Genomic DNA, 25857 nt, shown 5'->3' with positions numbered 1-25857 from the left:
CCCCCCCCCGCTACTCCAGAAGCACTTGTCCCCCTGCTCCCTTGAGCCCCCCACCCCATCCCCTTTCCATAGCCCCATCCATCCCTATGCCCTTGCCACCTCTCCTCATCCCATCCCCCTGCCCCATCCATCCCCCCATCCCCCGGCCCCCCACCCACCGCCCCCCCCATCCCCCCCTCCCCCTCTCCCCAGCATAGCCCCATCCATCTGTTCTCCCACCCTTACCACATTCCCTGACCTGTCCATCTGTCCGTCCCTGTGTCCCCCAGCCAACTCTGTCTATCCATCCCCATGTCATCTGCCCCAGCTACATCCATCCCACAGCTCCCCAAACCCCTCATGTCCCCTCTATCACTCCTACCACATCCACCTTCCCTCTGGCACCCCATCACATCTTATTGCAATAGCCCCATCCATCCCCCTGCCACCCCTCTCCCCCATCACATCCCCTGACCTAGCCCCATCAATTCCCCCTTTTCCACCCCCTCCACCACATCCCTCCTGCCTCTGTTCCTCTCCCAGGGTCCTAGAAATGCCTTCTCTCAAAGTCTTTCTACAAGAACACCTGCATCTTCCAGCAATACCTCCTTCACTGTCCTCTACAATACTCCCACACACAGGCAAAGGCCACCTTCTTTTGCCCCTCTTATCATCCCTATCTTTTTCTCTCCTCTCCATTGCCCTTCTATCTCCTAGAAATACCCTTTCTTCTCCTTAGTACCTTGTTCTTAAACACCCCTTATCCTCTCTCTGCACTCATGCACAAACACATAGAGGGGTCAAATAATTCCTTCCCCCATTATCCCCTTATCTCCCAGTTATCACTGTTATAACCCCATCCCCCTTGGGATGGTTTCAGAGTAAGGCATTCTACCCTATGCAACAGCCCCCTCTCTAGCAGAAATGGATCTAAACCACCCCACTGCACAATGACAGGAGCAAAGTAATCCCTTAGCTCATTTTGCCCAACCCCCATCTCTTCCTCAAATAACCCCTGTGCCTTCCTTACAAAGTCTTCTCCTTCCATCATCCACTGTCACCTATTTCTCACCCCTAATCCTTTTCCTTCCATCCTCTCCCTTTCCACCTTCTCCCTACCCCTTTCCTCCTCCACACAAAGTATCTGGAAAGTGCAGGATAAATGTCATTTTGAAAAGTGCCTGTTTCAGTCTCCTGCTATCTTCTAGTACTGCATAATTATTGCACATTGTGGCTCGATGACATGTGCCTCCCCCCTCCCCCTCTAGGCAGCAGGAAAATAGGCGAGGGGTGTGTGTGTGTGCGTTTCAGTCTAGAGCTGCAGCAGCAGCAGCTTTTTATTTCTTTCTGGGTTCCTCTCTCAACCATAGACACTGGCCTGGCTGGCTAGAAATCGGACTCCTCCTGTTTTCTCTCCTGTAATGTTTTGCTCTTTTCGCCCTTTATGGTTTCTAATGAAGATCAAGTGAGGTGGCTGCTCCTGCTGCTTCTTTTCATGAACCCAGCAGAAAAGTTCAATTTATCTTTGCTTATAGGAATTAAGGCAGCTTTAGAAAGACCTCATCACTGGCTCAGCTGCCCTCAGGACCTATCTGCACATTGCCAGGATCTCTTTCCCTAGCTGCTACTGTTTGTTTGGATTTTGGGGGGGGGATAAATGGAAGAAGTAGGTTCTCTTGAACATGTTTGACTTAAAATTTATAGATGGGGTTTGATACCAAGGTCTCTGAAGAATCATGATGGGTTCAGGGAAATACTTTTAATCCCCCTTCTGTTCCCTCCATCCAGTTCTCTCAACACAAGGGCAGCAGAGGGTTTAAATTTCGAATGTGGCATAATTTAGAAGTCCAGAGAATTGGACACTGTCTTTTGCTTTTCTCTTTGCACTGAGACGAGTCTTGGGGGATATTTGGCTTCACGAAATATTTTGTGTGTGTGTTTGTATAATTGCACTGAAATGTTTTCCCACAATGTCATTCCCCCTGTTGATGTTTCCACTCTCTTGTTGTTCCTTGTTTTTCTTATTTTGGCCACATATTTGAAGCAGACCCTTTTAAATATCCTTTTATCGAGGTTAAATTTAGTTTTCAATCCTTAAATAAAATATAACTTGATTTTTATTTAAAATAAAAGGGAGAGTATGGAAAATATTTGCCTCTGAGAGAGCAAAATAAGAAAATAGCCAGACATTAAATGACAGATTTAAACATTTACATGTTGTAAAAGCTGGCATTACTTGTTACAGTAATTATACACTATGGGCTACTGTTTCTGCATATATTTGTTGGGTACTAACCTGAACTCATGAAGTGAGTACAGCAGTTCTTGGATAATAGTAATATTTATAGCAGAATCATCCACAGCAGACCTTCTGTGGACATAAGCTTCATTAAAAAAATTTTGTTGTTTTTTTTTTTTTTTTTTTTTTTTGGCCAACAGTTATAAAGTATACCTATGTTGTGTGGATAATCCTCTCATTCTAAAATTTAATGTTAATGGAAGATCAATATCCGAACTTTCAGGGCAAATAAAGAATATCTCAAATGTTTTAAGGAAATATTAGATTGTTTTACCTCTGTATAGAAACAGAAAATATATCTATATGTAGCTGCAAAGTCAAAACGTGCATTTAATAATTGTATGCAGTGTAGCTGTAGCAATATTGGTCCCAGGATGTTGGAGAGACAAGGTGAGTGAGGTAATTTCTTTTAGCATGTCTCTCACCAACAGAAGTTGGTCCAATGAAAGATATTACCTCACCCACCTTGTCTCATTTAATAATTGTAACTCAATCTTGAAACTATCGGTATATACAGTAGCTTGTGTTTATTAACTTAAAGCTTTATTTTTCTCCCTTAAGACTTGACAACTGGGATGTAGAGACCTAAAGATTAACCTGTGTAAAATGTGAAATATGGAAAAGACAATGTTATGTCTCTGCTGTAGGAAAAAATTAAGAAATAAAAGAATTGTTTACTCTTAACTGTAGAAGTCAAATAATGCATCATTTTCCATTCTTAAATGCACCACTAAGTCTGTACAATATAACCATTTTCATAATCAAAACAAAAAAAAAGCTGATACTGATTAAGGCTAATCTATTCTAGCTTCCATCATCATCAACTGGTGTTGTCTCTAAGAATTCTGAATCCCAACCCTCCAAACCTTAACCGCTTTGATAAACAGTCATATAAATTAAGCAGAGGGACTTCATTTATATGAAAGTCATTAGGATTTATTCACATGCATAATACAGTATCGGTCCCTCATTGGAGGCCATTATTGAAGCAACGTGTATACTATTTTTGATAAATTTAAGATTTTGGTAATGCTCCTAACTGCAGAAAATTCTTCTTTTCAGTATGCAACTATAACAATTTTTGGACCTTTGTTTGCTTTACTTTTTTTTTTTTTCTTCCAATGCCACCTCAGTGACACTGAAGTTTTTTCTTCTTTCCACTGCCCTCTTTCCATATATGTGCTGGCAATACTGTCTGGATAGAAGATTTGCATCCTAATGTTCAGTTACAAACTATTAATAAACTTTTAGTGGGTTATATGAGCAAACTATCACAATTTTTACATCATTTTTTAGAGCAGGGGTTCTCAAACTTCATTGCAGTGCAGCCCCCTTCTGACAACAAATTACTACACAACCCGTGGAGGGGGGACCGAAGCCTGAGCCTGCCCGAGCTCCACTGTCCTGTGTGGCAGGGGGAAAGTCTGAGGGCTTCAGCCATAGGTGGGGGGAAAGGGTCTGTAGCCTGAGCCTCACCACTCAGGGCTAAAGCCCTCAGGCTTCGGCCCCGGGCGGTGGGGCTTGGGCTTGGGCTTTGGCCCCAGCAAGTCTAACGCCAACTCTTGCAACCCCTTTAAATGAGGTTGTGACCCACTTTGGGGTCCTGACCCACAGTTTGAGAACTGCTGTTTTAGAGTCAAGAGTCTGGAATCCTGATTTAGGCTCTTGAGAGAAAATTGCAGCATATTATAATTGAGATGTACAGTTTTCTGTAACTGGTGTTCTGCTTATGGTTTCTGTATATGGCTAAAAGGATAAACGAGACAAAGTTCACAGACTAAAAGAATTTTGAACATAAACCTCATTGTGCACTGTAGGTCAGATTCTGATGTTAATTACATCTGTACAATTCCACTGAGTTCATGTAGGTTGCACAGATGTAACTGAGCAAAAGTTGGCCATATGTGTTGTTAAAGTTGTTCTTTTAATAAAATATCACAAAGAGAACATAGTGATGTCACTGAGGTAAAGAAGGGCCTTCTAGTGTTGCTTCAGATTTCTTATAGATTCAGTTAGCAATCGTTGCCACTGCATCTGGCAATCTTAGATCTAAACCCCAAGAAAAAGCCTTAATTTACAACAGAAAAGTCATAATATTAACTACAACCATTTTAATTTAAACAGTCTATAGTTGAAGAAATGCAATGATTAAAGTGAAGGAAGAAAAGAAGAATATAGCTAAATATTACAAGTGTGAGAACTATGCATATAAAATATATTGAGATAAAGTTAGATTTCTCGGTGACTAGTGTTCATTGACAGATTTATAGTCTGATGTCCTCTGCTCACAAACAGGCTTCAGCAGTACAGATTTCCTTAAGTTTCCCCACCAATGTGCTTACTCCCTGGTGTGGGAGTATCATCTCTAGCTACGAAAGATAGGTTAGGCTTAAAAGGACATTCTTCATCAAGTGGGCCAACCAAAATGTGAATTCTATAAAGTGGAAACCCATCCACTAGGAGTTGGAGTTAGCCCAGACTTTTTACGTGTGGGCTAATGAATAGTCTTAAAATAGTAATGACTGCCAGTTACTAACAAAAGGGGCCTGATTTGAACCAGTGTCCTAGAGGTGAAACACTTCATCCCATCACCAATCCCTTGAGCTATCCACTCCATTAACACTGGATTGTCTTTCTCATTCTGTTTTATTTTCCACTTACCCAGAATAAATGTTATCTTCCTTTAGATATTTTTCATATATGTAAAAGGGTTTTTCATATTTTGTTCTATCCTTTTTAGTTGGTGTAAAATGACTATCTTTTGAGTTACTGTATAGACATTTATGGCTAGATTCTTCAATACTGCAGACTAAAATGCTGCAATATAAAGAGTACTGTATTAAGCAAGTGATTTTTTTTCACCCTGTTTATCTCTATTTTTTTTTAAAAAAACTTCAATAACAATACTATGCTATCAGACATTTTAAGAAAAGACTCCTTACTCACCTTTGTCTTTTTTAGCCCAGAGTCTAAAATGTCCACTGAAGGGCAAAGAGTTGATGATAGCCCAAGCACTAGTGGAGGCAGCTCTGATGGAGATCAACGTGACGGTGTTCAGCAAGAGCAAGAAAGGGAGCAGGTTCAACCCAAGAAGAAGGAGGGCAAGATCTCTAGCAAAACAGCCGCTAAACTATCAACTAGTGCTAAAAGGTACCCTGCTCTTTGTAGTCCCTTTTTTTTTTTTGGATGGGCATCAGCCTAATTCATTTTCTTAATGTTTTATTACAATATGATTGAATCTGTACATTAGTTCTTTGGGGTCGAAATGTGACCTGTATGCTGCTGCTTCATTTATTTATTTATTTATTTTTTTGACAGTCTGGTTTGTTTTCACCTGGGTTTAATATTAGCTTACGTTATAGAAACTGACACTGTTTTATTCTTAGTATAACTCAGACAGTTTTTTGTATTCTTATGAAGTGTGTGTGTAAGAAAGAGAGAGAAACTTGTCAGTGTAACTTAGAGTTAATTAACCATAAACATTTCAGACAGGTCAGTAATTCAGCGTGCTAGGAGACTACTGTAATACCTATCACTACAAAGTACTGCATTTTCTTGTCCCAGATGGTCAAGTCAGAAACGATGGAATGAACAAATGTGTTTTTGTTTCATTACATTAAACTGGGGTATGTCTTAATTCTGTTTTTGTTTTTTCCCCTTCCTGAGAGGAATGGTAGATTTGGAGAATAGTTATTTAAGTGACCCCACGCTGTCACATCAGTCACTGGTTCACTGGCATGTCTGGACTGTGCAGAGGAAGCCTGCATTAACAGTGTAGCTCTGTCACATCAGCATTACTTTAGGCAGCAATGTTCAAAACCTATTAAAGGGAACCCAAATACAATACAAATTTAAAAGAGTTTATATAGAACCCAAATGTGCAGACCTAATTCGTGTAGAACTCTGAGCCTGATTCTTCACTAATTTACACCAATCTAAATTAGGAGTTACTGTTGTAAAACTAGTATAAAGGAGAAGAGAATCAGGCCCCCATTGCGTTCATTTGGAGTTTCCTGTAAATGTGGTGTGTAGCACCAGGCTGCAAATACTAGTGTGTGTACATTTTAATTCATACATTTTACCTTACCTTGACTTGACAGTATATAATTTATTTGTACCAGGCTCACAGATCTAAATCTCCCTACATATCCCCTCCTGTATCTTAATGAGTCATTCTCCATCCTGCCAGTGATGCCAGTATTGATCACTCATTTTGTCCGTTTCTCTGTGTATCTTCATGCTTTCATTTTATTCAAGGATAATCTTCCTTTATGTAGTCTGTGGAGCCAATGCCCTCTTCCCTCCCCTGCCTTTCAAATCTTTCCTCAAGGTCCACTTCTACCATGATGCTTACAGAAGGTTATCTAGCCATTATCAGTTGGCAGAGGATCAGTGGGGATTACTAATATCTAACTTTTAATATTTTATAACTACAGGGAGAAGAATACTGTCAATAACTTAGAGCTATCAAATTGTGCAAATACCTGGTCTTTGTAGTTGCTACTACTTCTAACCTTGCCCATGCTGACAAATCATCTCCTATTGTTACATCTACTTGTTGTGTCTTGTAGCCTTTTTAGAACACAGCCTGCATATAGGAATATATGTTTGTACAGTGTCTAGAACAATGATACCATGATTCTGACTGGGGCCTGTGGACACTACTGTATTAAAAAATTAATGATAATGTCAGAAGTTGGGCTATTATTCTTAGTTTTGTGTCTTCAAAGCTTAGAGCTCTTATTAACATGCATTTAGCAATGATAAAATTACTTAAACCTTTTAAAATTTAATCATATCTGCTTGTGGTTTCTGCTGATTATTGAATAATAATAATTATGAAACTAATTATTCCAATTGCAGACAGATATTTTTGCCAATCAGACTATAACACAGCAGTTTTACATGTATAGTAATATTAAAAAAAAATTATGAATGTGAAAGTTGAAATGTGTTTTCCAAGAACTATGCTTCTTAAGTGTTTGGATATGTTTAAATATATTTATAGTTTAATATTTCTGTAAAGTAGTAAGAGACTTATTTAGATGTTAGTCTTATCAATATTGGTAACTGCATAGTCACTTCAGTTAAAGTTGTTTCTACTTTCTTATCCAAACCCCATTTTCAATGGCTTGTAACTCCACTTACGAATTATTTAGGCTGAAAATGTATTATACAAGTTCTTAGCTTGATAAGGTAGCTGTTTGAAACATATGTGAAAATCAGTTGGAATGTTTTAAGAATATGGGGAAGAAAGTAAACTCCTAAAGTGTCCTGTTGCCTTTTTATTTACCACTTGCAAGGAGTAGCTTGGGAGGGGGAAAAGGAAATTTGAAAGGTACTTACCTCTCAATATGTGATATTAAGACAAACACCTTAGAGCAGTGGTTTTCAAACTTTTTTTTCTGGGGACCCAGTTGAAGAAAATTGGTGGTGCCTGTGACCCAGTGAAGCTGGGTATGAGGGGTTTGGGGTGTGGGAGGGGCTCAGGGCTGGGGCAGAGGGTTGGGATGCAGGTGTGAGGGCTGCAGGGTAGGGCCAGGAATGAGGGGTTCAGGGTGTGGGAGGGGGCTCTGGGCTGGGGCAGGTGGTCAGGGTGCAGGAGTGGGTCAGGGCTCTGGGCTTGGGGTGCAGGCTCTGAGGTGGGGCTGGGGTGAGGGGTTTGGGGTGCAGGAGGGGCTCTGGTTTGGGAGTGCTCAGGGCTGGGGGAGGGTGTAGGAGGGGGTCAGGGCTCTAGGCTGGAGGTGCAGGCTCTGGGATGAGGCCAGGGATGAGGGGTTTGGGGTGTAAGAAGGGGTTCTAGGTTTGGGGGGCTCAGGGCTATGGCAGGGGATTGGAGTGCAGGGTTGGGGCATGAACTTACCTCTGGCGACTCCTGGTCAGTGGCGCAGCTGGGGTGCAGAGGCAGGCTTCCTGCCTGTCCTCACACCATGGACTGTGCTGCACCCTGGAAGTGGCCAGCAGCAGGTCTGGCTCCTAGGCGGAGGCATGCAAGCAGCTCTGCGTGGCTCTCGCCTGCAGGCACCGCCCCCCCAGCACCCATTGGCCGGGAACCGGCCAATGGGATTGTGGAGCCGGTGCTCGGGGCAAGGGCAGCACGCGGAGCTCCGTGGCCCCCCTGCCTAGAGGCCAGACCTGCTGCTGCCTGTTTCCGGGGCGCAGCTCAGTGTCGGAACAGGTAGGCACTAGCCTGCCTTAGCTGGGCAGCACCACCGACGGGACTTTTAACGTCCTGATCAGCGGTGCTGACCAGAGCCGCTAGGGTTCCTGGGTGCTGAGCAAGGCGACCCAGTGCTTTGCATGCTGCAACCCAGTACTGGGTTGGGACCCGAACTTTGAAAAACTCTGCCTTAGAAGGTGTTTCTGTAAACACAACTTAATAGGACTGCTTGCAGGATTAGAAGTATAGCAGTTTACTTGAAATTTTCACCTCTTCAAAAATAATAGTGAGTTTTTTACCAGTTGATTGTGAAGAAAGACCGCACAAATATTTTGTGGAAACCAATTTCTGTTCTCTGTTACGTACATGTAACCCCACTGAATCCAGTCGTTACTCTAAAATCCCAATAATGTTTGCATAATGGAGGACAGTATTTAATCCAGTAACTGTTTTTAATAACTCTAAAATAATTCAGGAATCAACACAATTGAAATTAGTAGAATAATTTAAAGCATCCAGCTTTTACATGCATTATAGTTATTAAACAGCACTGGAAAACTAATACAACTCTGGAGCTTAGTCTTATTTCAAGTGCTAAATTATAGTCTACAGACTGCAGGCTTCATTCTGATCTGAGTTTGGAAGTCATGCATTGTCACACACTTGAAAAATCTATTCGCGCATGTGGAAGTGTAGTAGCAATCTCTTTTTAGATACATTATCCTGAATAATTACCCTGTGTATCTCAGATTATAATTAAGATCTAAGGAATTGTAATATGAGTTTTCTTGCTGTGTGTTATAAATTTGACTCTAAAAGTAATTTTACTTATAAAAGTCACTTCAGCAATATTAGGTTTTTTTTATATAAATCAATAGAAGGAAATGTTCAGTTACGTGTGAAATGTGCTCCAAGATGTTCTATAATATATATTCTCTGTAGGGTGCTACCTCGGCAATTTAATGCTCCCTAAAATGGCTTGATTTTGAGGGAAGTGAGAGGCATTTTGTGCTTCACTGTATTCCTGAGTTTTGTTAGTTTGTGTAGCATTATCAACATTCTTTTAATTAGTTTTTGGTGGTTAATTTAATTGCAAATGTTGCAGTCATAGGATGCTCATCTTACTTCGATGAGTTTTCTTCTGTCAGCATTCTGTGTTGACTTGTATTTCAATTTTTCCTTCTTTTTTCTCTTTTCTCCTCACTCCCATTTAGTGGGTTTCTTTGTGTGGTTCCAGTAGAAGAGTGATAAGTTTGGGATATGTGGGTCAGCTGATAAGGCATCCAAGATGCCCAGAAACCATAGCTATTAGTGCAATTGAAGTACCCGGATAGAAAAGAATTTTATTGCAAGTAGCCTTTTGCTTCCTAAGACTGAATGTTAACCAGTAACTAAGGCCTGATTTTGTTTAAAAAATATAGGCTTTCTGCTATTCGCATCAGTGGAAGTACTGATTTAGATGGCATCAAAAAGGCAGAATACTATTGTGACCTTTCATATTGCAGTGTCCCTCAATGTGAATGCGTCCAGGGTTAGTTGTTACACAGGTAATAGCTTACAGTATACAAGTCATATTGTGTACCATTCCTTCAATTTGCCTTACCCAGGGGTTGTCACCTTAAATAGTAATCTTCCTTACCTAACATGTCAGGATTGAAAAACTCACTGCATATCATAATTACAGTTCAGACATGAAACTGAATTGCTGTCCTTAAAAAGAGAAGGCATCTTATGTCTTAAATAGCAAATCTTAGCACGACCTTTGGATTGAGAGAAGTGTATCCGTTCTTGCTTAGCATAATAGCTTAACAGATAGAAATATTATTCTGCTGGGCTCTCTGCTCTTGAGGTTGCTAGTTTAAAACCTGTCATTTTGTCTTTGGTCTGCAAATTTTTATGTTGAACTGTGAATTTATGAAACTGAGTTATGTAGCCTTTTGTTCCTGGAAAGATATTAAAACATCAACTAAGTCATGGATATTTTGTTTGTTGAAATACAATCATAGAGAAGTGGGCCATCCATAACCTTGCTAAATAACAGAGGGTTGCCATAATATAAAGGTATTTTAAATAAATTTGGCAACAAGTATTCTACTTGACAAGCCAAAAGTGACAGACAAAATACTGAAAAAGGAAAACAACTCCATGATTTTTTTTTAAGTTGGCATTTATAAGTGTTCCTAATATATTCTGTTCTCCTGCTTCAACAGTCATTCTTAGTTCAATTTCCAAGGACCCTATTCTGTCACAACTTTTGAAAGAGTGAAATATATAATAGGGTTTGCCCTGTTTTAAAATGTGGTCTAAATTTTCTCCAATCTGGGTTATTGGGTTGCCTAATGTTTATGTGAAGGGAGGCACATAACCCAGAAAAATGGAAGCGATAAAATGAGTTTCTAGGAAAAATGACTACATGCCAATAAATAGCAGGACCTGAGCCTCTCTAGTGTATTCAGTCCTCAATCTTTTCCTCATAAAAATGCTAGAGAGTCCTTACTTTACAAGTGACAGCAAGCAATCCTGCTAGTCTTACAGCAATAGTTCCCCACAGCCTCATATTTATTAATATTTGACAGCACTTTTAATTTTGAAAAAGCTTGTCCTAGATTAGCTAATCCTTTCAGGCTTGATCAGTATTTCCCACATCTGTAAAATGGGGAAACACGGAGAGAGAGGTTGTGACTTTTCTAAGACCATAAAAGGAGCATCTGAGTGACATTGCAAATTGGGTGTTCCTGGTACCCAGTCCTGGATTCTGACTACTAGAACATGCTTCTCTCTCACCAGTCAAATAACATAATAGTACTAATAAAAATAAAACAGATGTATATTTTCATTTTTTATTATATAATATAGCCTGGCATTGCTAAATATAAATACATTTGGGCAGAAAATCTGTTGGCAACAAAATCCATGGGGATAGTTGCCAAGGGGGAGGAAGGAAACCGTGTGGTTTCTGAGGCATCCTTCAGAGGCTACAGCAATCTGTGTATTGGTTCCTATGCCTCTGCTGTCTCTGGATTATCCACTCCACTCTCAGGTGTTGTAGCTCCACTGAAGCAATGCTACTAGGGTTTCCTTCCATTGAAGGGTCCCTGCAGAATAGGTTATACTGCTAGAGTCTGTATATCCTTTACTAACTCTGTGGGGTTTATCGTGAACAAGGAATTATGTGCCTCCCCTCCATTGCCTGTTTCTGAAATGGGCTCACCAGGGAGACAGTCAGAGTATTAGCAGCACTACCATGGTCTGTGTGTAGTAAGGGTGATCTACATGTAGGAGACCATTAATATAGGGACTTTGGGGACATGATCTGATCATTTACATGCAGTTTCAACAATAAAATACAAATGCAGTCGGTATTTATATTTCAAACGCTTGCTACTGTAACACATGTTCAGGACTTAAATACAAGGTAGCGTGCAGTTTCATTTTTGTGGCTAGTGGTGCAAGGTACTGTGATTTCTTCCCTCCACCTCATCCCCAATGAAATTCTTGCTTCTGCTCATCTTTTAGGGGCCAGCAAAAACAAAACAAATAGCAGTTAAGACAATTAAGCACAAATATTCCCATGTTTGTCCTAACAGCATCTTTTAAAAAAATCAGATCTATCGACATCAATCTGAAGACCCTAATCATTGTACTAGGGCCTGATATGAGGTGAGGGCAGGAGAGACATCCACAACTTCCCCTCTTTGTTCTGGAAAGAAGGGGAGGAGGTTAGATGTGGAAGGATACTGAAAGTGGAAGATTTGTAGTTTAGGACATGGGGCAATGTCTGTTCTCATTCTCTTCTTGATGTTTCATACACCTCATAATATGATGAAGTATCAGCTGCTGTATATAGGTGCTCAAAGTGAGGATGTAGTCCAGGGATTGGCAAACTACAGCCCACCAGCCATTTTAATTTGGCCCTCGAGCTCTTGCTGGGGAGCAGGGTCTAGGGCTTGCCCCGCTCCAGCAGGGGAGCAGGGTGGGGGGCTGCTCCACACAGCTCCCGAAAGCAGTGGCATAGCCCCCCTCCATCTCCTAGTGTAGGGGCAGCCAGGGCGCTACGCTCTTCATGCTGCCTCCACCCAAAGCGCTGCCTCTGCAGCTCCCATTGGCTGAGAACCATGGCCAATGGGAGCTGCATGGGTGGTGCCTGCGGACAGGGCAGCGTGTAGAGCTGCCTGGCCGCACCTCCGCATAGGAGCTGGAGAAGGGACATGCTGCTGCTTTCGGGAGCTGCTTGAGGTAAGCGCCACCCAGAGCCTGCACCCCTGAGCCTCCCCCATTCCCCAACCCCCTGTCCTAGCCCTGATTCCCCTCCCACCCTTCAAAGCCCTCGGTCCCAGCCTGGAGCACCCTCCTGCATCCCAAACCCCTCCTCTCCAGCCCCACCACAGAGCTTGTATCCGCAGCCGGAGCCTGCACTCCTTCTTTCATCCCTGCCCCAGCCCTGACCTCCTCTTCTGCCTGATGAACCCCTCAGTACCAGCCCAGAACACCCTCCTGCACCCCAAATTCCTCATCCCCAGCCCCACCCCAAAGCCCGCATCCCCATCTGGAGCCTTTACCCTGCATCCCATCCTCCCGCCCCAGCCTGGAGCCTCTTCCCGCACCCTGAACTCCTCATTTCTGGCCCCAACCCGGAGCTCACACCCCCAACCAGAGCCCTCACTCACTCCCACATCCGAACCCCAATTTTATGAGCATTCATGGCCCACCATACAATTTCTATTCCTAAATGTGGCCCTTGGGCCAAAAAATTTGCCCACCCCGGTGTAGTCCCAGATGTGATGCATTTTCAGTGCCATTCTGTGAAACTTGCCAGAGAGAAAAATATATACACCACAAAACTGAAGGAGATTTCTATGTTCCGTAAGCGTTCACGTGATCTAAATGAGGGAATGTGTAAATTTTGTAAGCAAAATAGGATTTTATATAATTTTGAACTGGAAAAAGGATATTTTAAGTATGGAACATTTTTTTAGGGGATAAAAGTAAAACAAGTACACTTTTAATACTTAAAGGTGAGGAGAAGAAGGGGAGAGAGAGATGTCTAGCAAATATTTTTTTTAAAAAATGGTAGTGTTTGGTATGTTGACCCACTTAAACTTCTCATATTTTCTTTTTTTTTTTTTTAGTGGATTTTTTTTAGCATTTCTCTAATTACTTTTTTCCAAATATCAGTTAAGAAATTTTAATTCATGGTTTTTAATTGAGGTAGATACTGTCTATTGAAATATACTGAAATATACAATATAGTGAAGTATTTATATTCTCTAGCAATTGGAATCATCAGACCTATTTCATTTCTCTCCCTGCGCAGAAACATCTTGCAAATTTCCCCCCAACCCCATATACACACATGTGCACACGCATCCTCCCCAAATTATTTGAGAATAGGACTAATATAGGAGGTAGCATTTTATTTTTGGCTGGTTCCTTTACCTTCTTAGGCTACAAACGAACAAATGAATCACAAAATGCATTCTTAATAGAACAAGGGGAGTATTGATAGTGGCTTTGGCCCAGTTTTTAAAAAGGTATTTAATCATTGCTGTGCTGAGCATTGCCTAACTGTTTTAGAAATCTCAATCTCATTTTCAAAAGGGATATAGACACTGACTGTTGATGGAATTGAAACGTGTTGTTTGAAAATGAGATTTATGTTACTAAAGATCCTAGGAGTTGTGGTGATAAGTGCACCAATGCCTAAATACTTTTAAGAATATGGGCATTTGAGATTATCTTCCACATCCAGGACTGCATTTAGACCTTAATATTATATTTAGAATTAAGATAAAAATAAGCAATTTATTCTAAGTGCTCTAATATACCTGAATGTTTACCTTGGGGAAATCAATTTCTTTACTCATGCTTGTGTATAGAATGTGTGGTGGCGGCTTATAACAAGATACACATGTGCCTTAGGCCAGGCTTGAGCTCTGTGGCTAAGATTTAGCATGTATCCTGGGGAAAGGTAATTTGGCCACTCCAATTCTCTTCATTGAGGTGATAAAAGCAATGGATACCTGCTTCTTTAGCCCAGATCTTTGGAAGGGGGGAGCGCATTCAGTAATGTTGAATTATTCCTTTTTACCCCTGGATGCTGCAGAAAACTCCCCAGGCTGTGGTTGAACACTTTTGTAGTCACGTTTTGGATGGACGTGACTAGGTTTACAGGGTGTGTGGTCTGGAGAGCCTCTATGGATGGCATGCTACCCTGCCAAATCTATAGGAATTTTCTCATCTAAACTGGTGGTGATTCCTAAACTGATGGGTAGACTCCTGCTTTACACTTTTAAATTCATTTGGGGGAAGAGGAATGGTTTGGCCCAGCACAGGTGCAGAAGATAAAGAAATGTAATGCCATAGATGATAATTGTGCTACAGTTCCGGGACATGGCATGGGGTCCAGCCCTCAGTACGATGTGCCAAACTCTGTGGAATTCTCAGTTCTTGGGTTATCTGAGTCTGTTTTCAGAGCTGCTGGGTACTCAGCACATTTGAAAATCAGCCTATGAAGTCTATATCTTTAGACCCCTAATTTTTCAAAATATTGGTCAGTTTTTTTTCAATGTATGCATTGCCTTACCATAATAGGCCTGTCCACGGACATAATCTGGTTCTTTTATGAGTCTGGTTCATTCGGCATCCTTTCTGACAAAACACTGGTAACGATTTTTAAGATCTACAAGCCAGGTCTGTCTAGATGGTGTGTGCCACACACACACACACACACAAAAAAAAAAGTGTTTATGTACATTTGGTTGGGTTCAAACATATAAAGGATGAAATTTACTCCCAACAGAACTGGGTGAATTTAAAATTAAAAACTTAACAAAAAACAAAACCAAAAAAAATAGACATTGCAGCCTGACTTTTGTCAAATATTTTGTTAAGCAGTTTTATGAAACTTTGACATCAACTTTCCATTACAGATGAGAACTAACTATATATCTTAGTATTAACTACATTAGATATTTTTCATAAAGTTGGAGGAAATCCATTAAAGAAAAAGTATTGTCTTTATAACTTCTTTTTCTTTTCTCTTAAGAATTCAGAAAGAACTTGCAGAAATTACATTAGACCCTCCTCCAAACTGTAGGTAAGTTTACATGGATTTTATTAATTTGAAATGCATATGGAAATTACATAGAGGACCAGAGGGAAATTTCAGTTTTTCCTTCAAGGTAAATACTTAATTTGGTGATTTTTGACATAAAGGTCTGTAGATACCATTGTTTGTAGATGCAAAAATTTGTTATCACTTAAATGATAGTGGTGATCAGGAGAGGTTTGCTAAAAATACAGCACTAATGAAATATAGGCGAAGTTATTAGATACAGGATAAAAGTCAGATCAGTAGCATTTTGTTTACAATCCTGGAAAATATCTTTTTGGTGAAAGTTATTAGTGTATTTGACTCTTTTCCTTACAAATTGATAACTTTGAGAAAAATGTTAAGTACAAATATTGCAGATCTTGGTCTTTTTCCTCTTTTTCTTTTTAATTTTATTTCAGAGGAAACTTAATGAAGTGGAGTTGGCTATCAAACATTTTTTATGACTTTATGCTTTGCCTTTCTGTCAGTTATGTTTATTTATAGAGAGTTAAAACTTGCTTTAAAATTAGTAATGATGTAGGCAAAGAAAACCCTGTTACCTTGTAGCTCAGATTTTGTAAAGTAGTTTTCAGATGGCTGCCCCAGAATTCTTATCTGGCAGCTTGACATAACGGTCATATTGGAATTATGCCAGAGTTGTGCAGCAGCACTTAAAGGAGCCCCGGAATAGTACCTCTTGCAATGGGAAGTCAGACTAATGGATGGATAGTTCTCATCCAGTTTTGCCAACTGATTTCCAGCGTTGCATGTGGAAGGGTCCATTCTCTCAAACTTTCTTTTTACAACACTATAGAATGGGGTCAGCAACCTTTCAGAAGTGTTGTGCCGAGTCTTCATTTATTCACTCTAATTTAAGGTTTCGTGTGCCAGTAATACATTTTAACATTTTTAGAAGGTCTCTTTCTATAAGTCTATAATATGTAACTAAACTATTGTTGTATGCAAAGTAAACAAGGTTTTTAAAATGTTTAAGAAGCTTCATTTAAAATTAAATTAAAATGCAGAGCCCTCTGGACCGATGGCCAGGACCCGGGCAGTGTGAGTGCCACTGAAAATCAGCTTGCGTGGCACCTTCAGCACGCGTGCCATAGGTTGCCTACCCCTGCTATAGAAGTAGCTGATGGCATGCAGTTTTTATAATAAAAAGCATGAGGAGTACTTGTGGCACCTTAGAGACTAACTAATTTATTTGAGCATAAGCTTTCGTGGGCTAAAGCCCACTTCATCAGATGCATGCAGTGGAAAATACAGTAGGAAGATTATATATATATATATATATATATATATATATATATATACACATAGAGAACATGAAAAAATGGGTGTTGCCATACCAACTCAAATGAGACTAATTGAATAAGGCGGGCTATTATCAGCAGGAGAAAAAAAACTTTTGTAGTGATAATCAGGATGGCCCATTTCAAACAGTTGACAAGGTGTGAGTAACAGTAGGGGGAAAATTAGCATGGGGAAATAGTTTAGTTTGTGTAATGACTCATTCACTCCCAGTCTTTATTCAAGCCTAATTTAATGGTGTCCATTTTGCAAATTAATTCCAGTTCTGCAGTTTCTCGTTGGAGTCTGTTTTTGAAGTGTTTTTGTTGAATAATTGCTACTTTTAGGTCTGTAATAGAGTGACCAGGGAGGTTGAAGTGTTCTCCGACTGGTTTTTGAATGTTGTAATTCTTGACGTCTGATTTGTGTCCATTTATTCTTTTGTGTAGAGACTGTCCAGTTTGGCCAATGTACATGGCAGAGGGTCATTGCTGGCTCATGATGGCATATATCACATTGGTAGATGTGCAGGTGAACGAGCCTCTGATAGTGTGGCTGCTGTGATTAGGTCCTATGACGAATCCCAGTACATTTCAGTGTCAAATTAACTAAGGAACTGGTAGTAAAAATAAGTCGGCTTTATTGTTTTGGTCGCTTGACAAAAGTATGTGTGTAAGAAAACGTTATAAGAAGATTTGATATAGTTGTGCTGGATCTCAGGATGTAATTCAGGTAGTTACATATGAAAGCACTGTGCAGGGAAGTGGCCTTGCAATAATAGTGTTCAAAGAGTATTTCAGTCAATTAGGATGAACATTGCTTTGCTAGATAAAACATTTTAATAGCTAAGCTGTTCTGTCATACTTATGACTGTGAGTCTTCAGTCACATCAAAGCTGTTTCAAATGGCAGGTCTTTACTTGGGTGTTGATAACTGATGCTTATTAGTGGACTGATTTGCTGAGGTAAATATAAAATTCCAGTCTATACAAAAATGCATAAATGAAGAAAGAGCACTTTGAACTGAATCTAAAAGGCTTGCAATTTTTAGAACAGACATTTGTTTGTATTCTGAATCCTTTCTCTTATAACAAAGCAATCATTGTAGTACACTAGGTACTGCTATATATAATATTTTTTTAAAGCAAGTGTAAAGTCATCACTAATGGGCTTAGTGGAAACCTCTTTTAGCAACTCATACAGAAAATGTGTGAACTGGGGATTTACTGTTCTCTGAATTTGTTGGACTAATGACAAAGTACCACTGAAATCCAATACATGATGGAGGCAATCTGTCTTGCAAAATGAAAGAATTACATTTAACTTAGTGTCTGGTCCTTCAATGTATTTCGTGTTGTGATCTCGATAGATAATCATTTAGTAACTTTACTATTGGCAAATGTATTTTTATAGTCAATAAGAAATCACTTCATTTAGTTTTATACTGTGGTGACAGTCTAGTGGTTTTTTTCAAAATTTTACTTATTTTCTATTATATTTAAACATTACAGAATCAATATACCAGACAGGGATAATTCCTCAATATGATGAAGAAAGATAGATTGTAAGAGAGTATTTCTTATCCTAAAGTACTTGATTTCTTGTAGAAACTCAGCTCATTCTTACAGAACATGTGCTAAAGATAAATATTGAATAGGATATAGATATCAGTTTTCCTCCAAATGGGTCTCAGATGGTTTTTATAAACTGTTTGTACTAATTACCGCTCCAGTCCCAGTCCACGTGCAGGTACACTCCCATTGATTTTTCAATGGGAGTTTTACACACATACATGGCACGATTGGGCTATAGATGTGTGTACAAATCTGTTTTTATTTTTTCTAATCCTTCCCCCCTCCCCCAATTCAAATGCAGCCAGGTGTGAAGTGAAACTGTCAACTATTTAACAAGGCATGAGAGCCATATCAAATAGCTTAGGATCTCGAAGTGTAGAATACTTTATACAGATGAAAATATAGTGATATATTAGGCTAAAATTACCTGAATTGGAATTTGGCTAGTATTTGGGGGGAGGGGGGCCATAGGACAGCCCTATTCATATATGAAATGCCATGGGATCTTTGGTTCACCACAGATGGTCAGGACCTTGTTTTTTATGTCACATCCAAAAACCCTCCAGTACAGTAGTGCCCCTTTAAGCTATGATAGGGTAGAGTCTCAGTTAATTCAGGAGGAGGAGCACCACCAACCAAATTGCTAAGACCACTTCATCATTTGCAAGCCTAAACTTATTTAAACTTACATAGCATTTACATAGCATATTTGTGAAAATCTGCTTGTTTTAGAGAAACCTATGTTACTGACATATGTGTGTGCCCGGATAATTAGCAGACAATCACTGTGGCAACTTGAAACATTTCTTTCCAAAACTGAGAAATTTAGTCAGTAGTTTTGTGCATATGAAAATCTGAGAGCAATAGGAGTTGGTGATTTCAGATAGCTTTGTGAGTCATAGAAGTACAGAAAGTTGCTTTCAAAACTGAAATTCCACAGTATATGGACTACCATGGCCTGTGGGTATTTTAGCAACAAGAAATTTAAATGAGTTATTTTGTGTGATATAGTTTACTGCTTATGAGCACTTACAAATTTAAAATTGTATTAGTTTTTTTTACATGGGAATGTGTGATGTTATATCCAGCAGTTCTTACCCAGGGCAAAAGTCCTTTTTATGTCAGAGAATTTGTGCTGGTGAGAACATGGGTATAGATAAGCTCTTGCATGTACACATCAGACATAAAAGCAATGGATTTCAGAGGTCCTGTAAAGGTGGATTTAGGAGTATATGAAACCTAAGTTCCATGCTTTAGTAGGTATTAGTGTATTCTATATTCAGTGGGCCTTGGTTCAGTCCTATGGAAAGAATCCCACTCACCTTAATAAACTTTGGATCATGCCTTGTGTGTGTGTGTAATATACCAAATGTCTTGGGTAGTAACAGAAGCCAAGTTGGGGGGAGGGGAAAGTGTGCCATCATTACCATTTACAAAGAACAGTACCTCATGAAGAATCTGGTGTATTGCCTTGTCAGTACCAACAACTGAAAGTTTCTTTTGGGCCCTTGTTCTCCCCTTGAGAGGGGGATAGCTCAGTGGTTTGAGCATTGACCTGCTAAACCCAGGGTTGTGAGTTCAATTCTTGAGGGGGCCACTTAGGGATCTGGGGCAAAATCAGTACTTGGTCCTGCTAGTGAAGGCAGGTGGCTAGACTCGATGACCTTTCGGGGTCCCTTCCAGTTCTATGAGATAGGTATGTCTCCATATAGTGTGCAGACTGTGCATTACTATCAAGGCAAGTCGTGTAAGTAGAACAGAGAGACTATGGATCTCTGTGTTTTAGAGGCCTAAACACTTTTAAGATTTCATTACAAAGTTTGAATACTTAAAAAAGAAAAGAGAAGAAGAAAAGAAAGGGGGGGAAAAAAGGGGGGGGGGGAGAATCTCTACAATTTGGCTATATTTTTTCCCCTAAAGATAAATCTTAATTCCTGGTAATACTGCCTGCAATAGATATTGTAACAAGCTAGGGCAGTGCTCAAACTTCTCACATGTTAAATTTAAGATTTTATATATCTGTTGTATAGAAAACAAACAATCCCCACCTTCTCTAATTTTTACATAGTTTAGACCTTCTCTTAGTAGGACAGCATCTCATGGAACACCTCTTACCTATTCCTGATCATGTAGATCACCTCCCCCTCCTCCTGGCAATAGAATAACATCTCTGTGGCAACTACAGCAGTTGCTTACATGGAAAAGTAATATTAGGAAAGTATTTATTGTGTATTTAGCTTTTTTCCCCCAATATGAATTTAGTAGCTGAAACAAGGAGGAGAGATCCAGCACAAAATAACTAGTTGGCTCTCTCTGGACCATGGTTTGGAAACCAGAGCCCAACAATTTCCCATTTAAATCAGTTCAGAGTCCCATAACTTTCCCCACTCAGCAATGACCTCGTATGGCAACGGTGCTGGTGCATGTCACAATCCCTTCATTTTCCTATACATTTTCTCCTGTCCTTTTTCTGTTTTCTCTTGTCATATTTTTTAAGCTTTCCAGTATTTTATGGGCTGTGCTTTAAACTAACTTGCTATGCAGCCTACTGGATAAATGCTTTCTGTTTAAAAACAATTGTGTTAAAACCCTAATGTGTACTTATTAAAATTTATATCTACTTTAAACCTCCATAGATTCCAAGGCCAGCTAAAACTGAAATTCTTTTAAGGAAGTGCTATCGCATTATTGTTTTTTTTCTGATTCTTTTGTGCTCTGTTCAGCCTAGATTTGCCTTGTTTTTGCTGGTCCAGTAAGACTACTAGCCTACTCCCAGGGTATTCTCACCCACTGGGTTGTTATACTCCTGTTCAAGACTACTTTGTCTGTTACAAACTACCCAGTCCATTGGCTCTGTGGCAATTAAACTTTTGAATTTGTTGTTTGGAGATGGATACTCTGTGTGATTCCTCCTCTCTTCATACTTACCCTCCCAACCCAATAGGGTGAGGTTCCTCTTTGTCCAACAGTCAGAGGAAACTTTAAAGAGGTTGTATTGCCAGAGTAAGATGATTTCTTGTTTGATGATTCCCTTATAGAACTTGGGAAGAGATGGTGTAAGTTGTGCCGAAGATTGTCCTCTCCCTCAACAGCGGTAGAGGTGGCTTTCCTGATTGAAAGGAGTCTTCCTCTTTTCTTGCTGACAGTCATGTGACTTGAGAGATGTGCAATGTTGCCCAAGTCCAGCAGGAAAATCCCTCTTGCTCTCTCCCCATCTCCCCTCTCCCTCCCCCCCCCCCCCCCAAACGCCTTAAAACTAAAGGTTGGTCACTTTTATTTTAATTTAAAATAAATAGCTATCAGGACTTTTGATCAGTTGATTTTTTTTATTATTATTATTCATTTGGGTTGTGGTAAAGGGGAATTGATCCAGTCACCGGGTTGTGGGAATGCCAGTGGTATTGGTGTGTGAAAGATGCAAACCAGACCCAGAATAGGGAATTGTGGTTCACAAGAGATTAGGAGTTTATTTAAATGAACTCTTCTTCTGAGCAGCTCCATTGCCTTCTGCTACAGATGTACTCCCCCTCTCATCCCATTTGATCTTGCACAGGGGATTTACTTCCTGCCTGAATGGGCTTACCCTGCTGTGCAGTCACTTCTGTGTAGCCTCCCGGAGAATGTGTACCTCACAAGAGTACAGATACTTTCTTCTGGCCAGGCCTCTAAGAATGTACTTCAACCAACATCAATTAATCAGAAGCATATAGTGGAGGATGGTGATATTAAAGCACAGAGCCCTGTAGGTGTAAGATGGCTCTTAGCGTCTTGCATTATAGAATTAACAATTTTTATTTATTTATTTTTACTAGTTAGTACACATTACTAGTGCTTTCTGCATCTTTTAATATTTTTTCTCTGCATGTTGCTGTTTCAAAATGGAGTAAAGGATGTGTTCCCCAAAAACACACACAATACCATCCCAGGGTAATCACTTAATTTATAACAGCAGCTATGGTACATTTTATCACTGTTAGTTTGCCTGGTTTTATAACTGGTAGTTTCAGATTTATTACTTAAAATACCTTGGGTGGAAAGTGTCAGATTACTTTCTAGTATGTAATCTTTTAATTCCTTTAGCTATTTTCTTTTTGAAAAAGAAATCTAGGATAGCACCTTCTGTCATCTTTTTAAGGTCCAAAGTACTTAGCTGTAATGCAAACTGAAGATTAATCAGTTTAAAAAAATTTCTTCAAACAAATAGCTGTTATGTATGTTTTCCCTGTAAATATCACTCTTTTAGCGCCGCTTCTCTCCGGCCGCTGACTGTGCGGCTGCACCTGAAGCACGGGCCGCATTCTGAAAGGGGCTTTAGAGCTGCAGGCCAGGGCCCCGGGGCCCCCTTAGCCCAGGGCCTTGCAGCCCCTAAAGCTTCTGCATTCGTGGTTGCCCTGCCTGCCCGGGTGTGTGTGTGTGCGGCTCCCAGAATCACAGCCATGGGGGTGGTGCTGTGCTGCGCAGAGCCACCTGCACACCCCCTGCACCAAACAGGAGCTGCCCCAGGTAAGTGCTCTGCACCTCCTGCCTGCCCCAGCCCTGAGCGCCCTCCCGCACCCCCCCGCCTTGAGCGCCCTCCCGCACCCTAACTCCCTCCCAGACCCCGCACACCCACCCTGAGCACCCGCCTGCACCCTGACTCCCTCCCAGACCCTGCACCCCCAGCCCTGAGCCCCAGGGGTAAGCCAGGGGCACCTGCCCACCACAGTACAGTACTGTACAGTATATAATGCCTTTTGTCTGCCCCAAAATTTTTTCCTTGGAACCTAACCCCCTGCATTTACATTAAATCTTATGGGAAAATTGGATTCGTTTAACATCGTTTCACTTAAAGTTGCATTTTTCAGGAACATAACTACGTTAAGTGAGGAGTTACTGTATTATGTGCCAGGCTCCAGCTGCTAGTCCCAGCCAGCCAGGTTGAGGAGGGATGGGTCTTCCTCTTCCCCTGCAGAGGCTGCTCCCGGAACCGGGTCAGACCCACCTCCAGGAAGCTCCGTGTCTGCTGGCTGGGAGTCCAGCTCTGAAGGCAGCACAGAAGCTTCCTGCAGCTGGGTGAGGTTTCCAGAGGTGGGTTTTGACCCGGCCCTGGGAGCGGCCTGTCCAGGGGAAGAGGAAGTTCCGTCCTTCCTCTGCCCAGCTGGCTGGGACTAGCAGCATGTGCCTGATGAATGGTAGGAGCCCCCCAACCCCAGCCTTGCCCCTCCCTGGCTTCAGGCCCAGCACTTGGAGATTAAAGAAGCCTTGGGCTGGCTGTGTGTGTGTGTGGGGAGACTGACCATGGTGCCTCCCTGACCATCGGGCCCTGGGTGGTAACCCACCCATAGGGCGCACCCCCCAAAAGTGATAACTCCTCCATGCTCTGCAACCCTCACTTCTGCACTGCTACTGGTGACGGCACTGAAGGTAGTGCGAGTTCCGTGATCACCTATGATAGCTTTGTGACCCCCTTTTGGGTTGGTACCCCCATGGTTGCAACACCATGAAATTTCAGATGTAAACATCTGAAACCGTGAAATTGACTATTTTTAAAATCCTATGACTAAAATTGACCAAAATGGACTGTGAATTTGGAAGGGCCCTACCCAAAATTTTTGTGCATTTAAAAAAACAAACAAAAAACGCACAAGCAAAAAAAACCCAACTCCACAAGCCTGCACAGCACTATTTGATGTCTGCAATCTATGACAGAAGCATGGAGCCTGCAGAGCTCTACACTGTTTTCTTGAATGTTACAAATACAAAACACAGGATTCTTCTGATATTTGTGGAGTCACAGGAGGTACCACAACTGTGGATGTGAGGATGTCTTCAAGGACAGTTTGTTGAGGAACATACCAAAAACAAGTCAGGTTTGTTGGTGGTGGTCACAGAGCAGTTGTAGATGGTGAAATGCTGCTTCTGAGCTTGAGAAACGAGCATTGACTGGTGGGATCACATTGTAATGCAGGTTTGGGATGATGAGCACTGGCTGAAGAACTTTCAGATGAAACTTGTTCCAGACCTCCAGCACATGGATGCCAGACAGAGAGCGGCATTGACAGTGGCAAAGCAAATGACAGTTCCAATTATACTCTGCAAGCTTGTGGTGCTGGATTGCTACCGACCAGTGGGAAATCATTTTGGAGTTGGAAAATCCACAGTGGGGGTCACTGTCATGCAAGTGTCTTGAGCCACTAATTGTTGCCTGCATGGAGAACGTGTAGGAAACAGGGATGTGTTTGGGGCAGTGGGGTTTCCAAACCGCGGTGGAGCAATAGACGGCATGCAGATCCCTGTTTTGGCCTCAGACCACCTTGCTAGGTGTAAATCAACAGAGTATGCCAATAGATAGGGCTACTTTTCCATGGTTATGCTAGCGTTGATGGCTCACTGCGGGGGTGCTTCGCCCATATCAGTGTGGACCGGTCAGGAAAGATGCATGATGTTCGCATCTTGAAGAATACTGGACTGTCCAGAAAACTGCAAGCAGGGACATTTTCCCCTGATTGTCAGATTACCCATTGGTGATATTGAAATACCATTAGTGATTCTGGGGGAACCATCCTTCCACTGGCTCATGAAACCATACACTGGACACCCTGACAATACCAAGGAAAATTCAGTTACAGGCTCAGCAGGTGCAGAATGTCTGTTGAATATGCTTTTGATATATTGAAGGGATGCTTGTGGTGGTTACTCACTAGACTGGATCTCAGTGAGAAAAATATCCCAGTGGATTTCATAGAATATCATGGTTGGAAGGGACCTCAGGAGGTCATCTAGTCCAACCCCGTGCTCAAAGCAGGACCAATCCCCAGACAGATTTTTGCCCCAGATCCCTAAATGGCCCCCTCATGGATTGAACTCACAACCCTGGGTTTAGCAGGCCAATGCTCAAACCACTGAGCTATCCCTCCCCCCGCCTTTTGTGTCTTGCATAATATCTTGTGACGCTGAGGGGGGAAAAGCTGCTGCAAGGGTGGAGTGGCTGTCTGCTGACTTTGAACATACAGACACCAAGGCTATTGCAAGAGCGCAATGTGGAGCTCTGAGGTTAAGGGATGCTTTGAAAGAGCACTTTAGCAATCAGTCACAGTAGTGTTCTCTGGGCCTGGAGTTTTGGGTGCTGCTAAGAATTGTCATGCTCACTGTATGCTTATAAATATGACTAGGTGTTTTCATGAAGCTATGAATTCTGTAGAGCTTGGTGTGCATTTACACATACTGTTTGCTTTGACCACTGCTATGCATTCTACAGTGTTTGTGCATTAAAAGATAATTCAGTTATCCAAAAATAGAACTTTACTGAGGTGGGAAAAATGGTGAAGAAAAGCAATGTGCAAAATAACCACCGGGCAATGTTTTATACTACATTTTAACAGGGTGGAAATTTAAAATAAAAGGAAATAAACATATATGTCTATTTTAGTGCATAAATTTAGTTCATTGTGGTTACACATACACCTGTGAGAACCACG

At 41.1% G+C, this 25857-nt stretch overlaps 1 protein-coding gene across 1 annotated transcript in view; it reads left to right on the top strand.

The window, feature by feature from the left end:
• LOC112116838 (ubiquitin-conjugating enzyme E2 E2) overlaps positions 1-25857 on the top strand; it is a 314374-nt gene that overhangs the window by 863 nt on the left and 287654 nt on the right. The window contains exons 2-3 of the mRNA XM_026649377.2: positions 5240-5428; positions 15484-15534. Of these exons, the coding sequence (XP_026505162.1) occupies positions 5253-5428; positions 15484-15534 (227 nt within the window). The 5' untranslated portion in view covers positions 5240-5252. The remainder of the gene's footprint in view (positions 1-5239; positions 5429-15483; positions 15535-25857) is intronic.

The sequence above is a fragment of the Terrapene carolina genome, unplaced genomic scaffold (genome assembly GCF_002925995.2).
Source record: "Terrapene carolina triunguis isolate 2854851 unplaced genomic scaffold, T_m_triunguis-2.0 Scaffold84, whole genome shotgun sequence".
Taxonomy (NCBI): Eukaryota; Metazoa; Chordata; order Testudines; family Emydidae; genus Terrapene; species Terrapene triunguis.
Note: the sequence above shows the minus strand (reverse complement) of the source record. Positions and strands in the feature narration are given on the sequence as shown.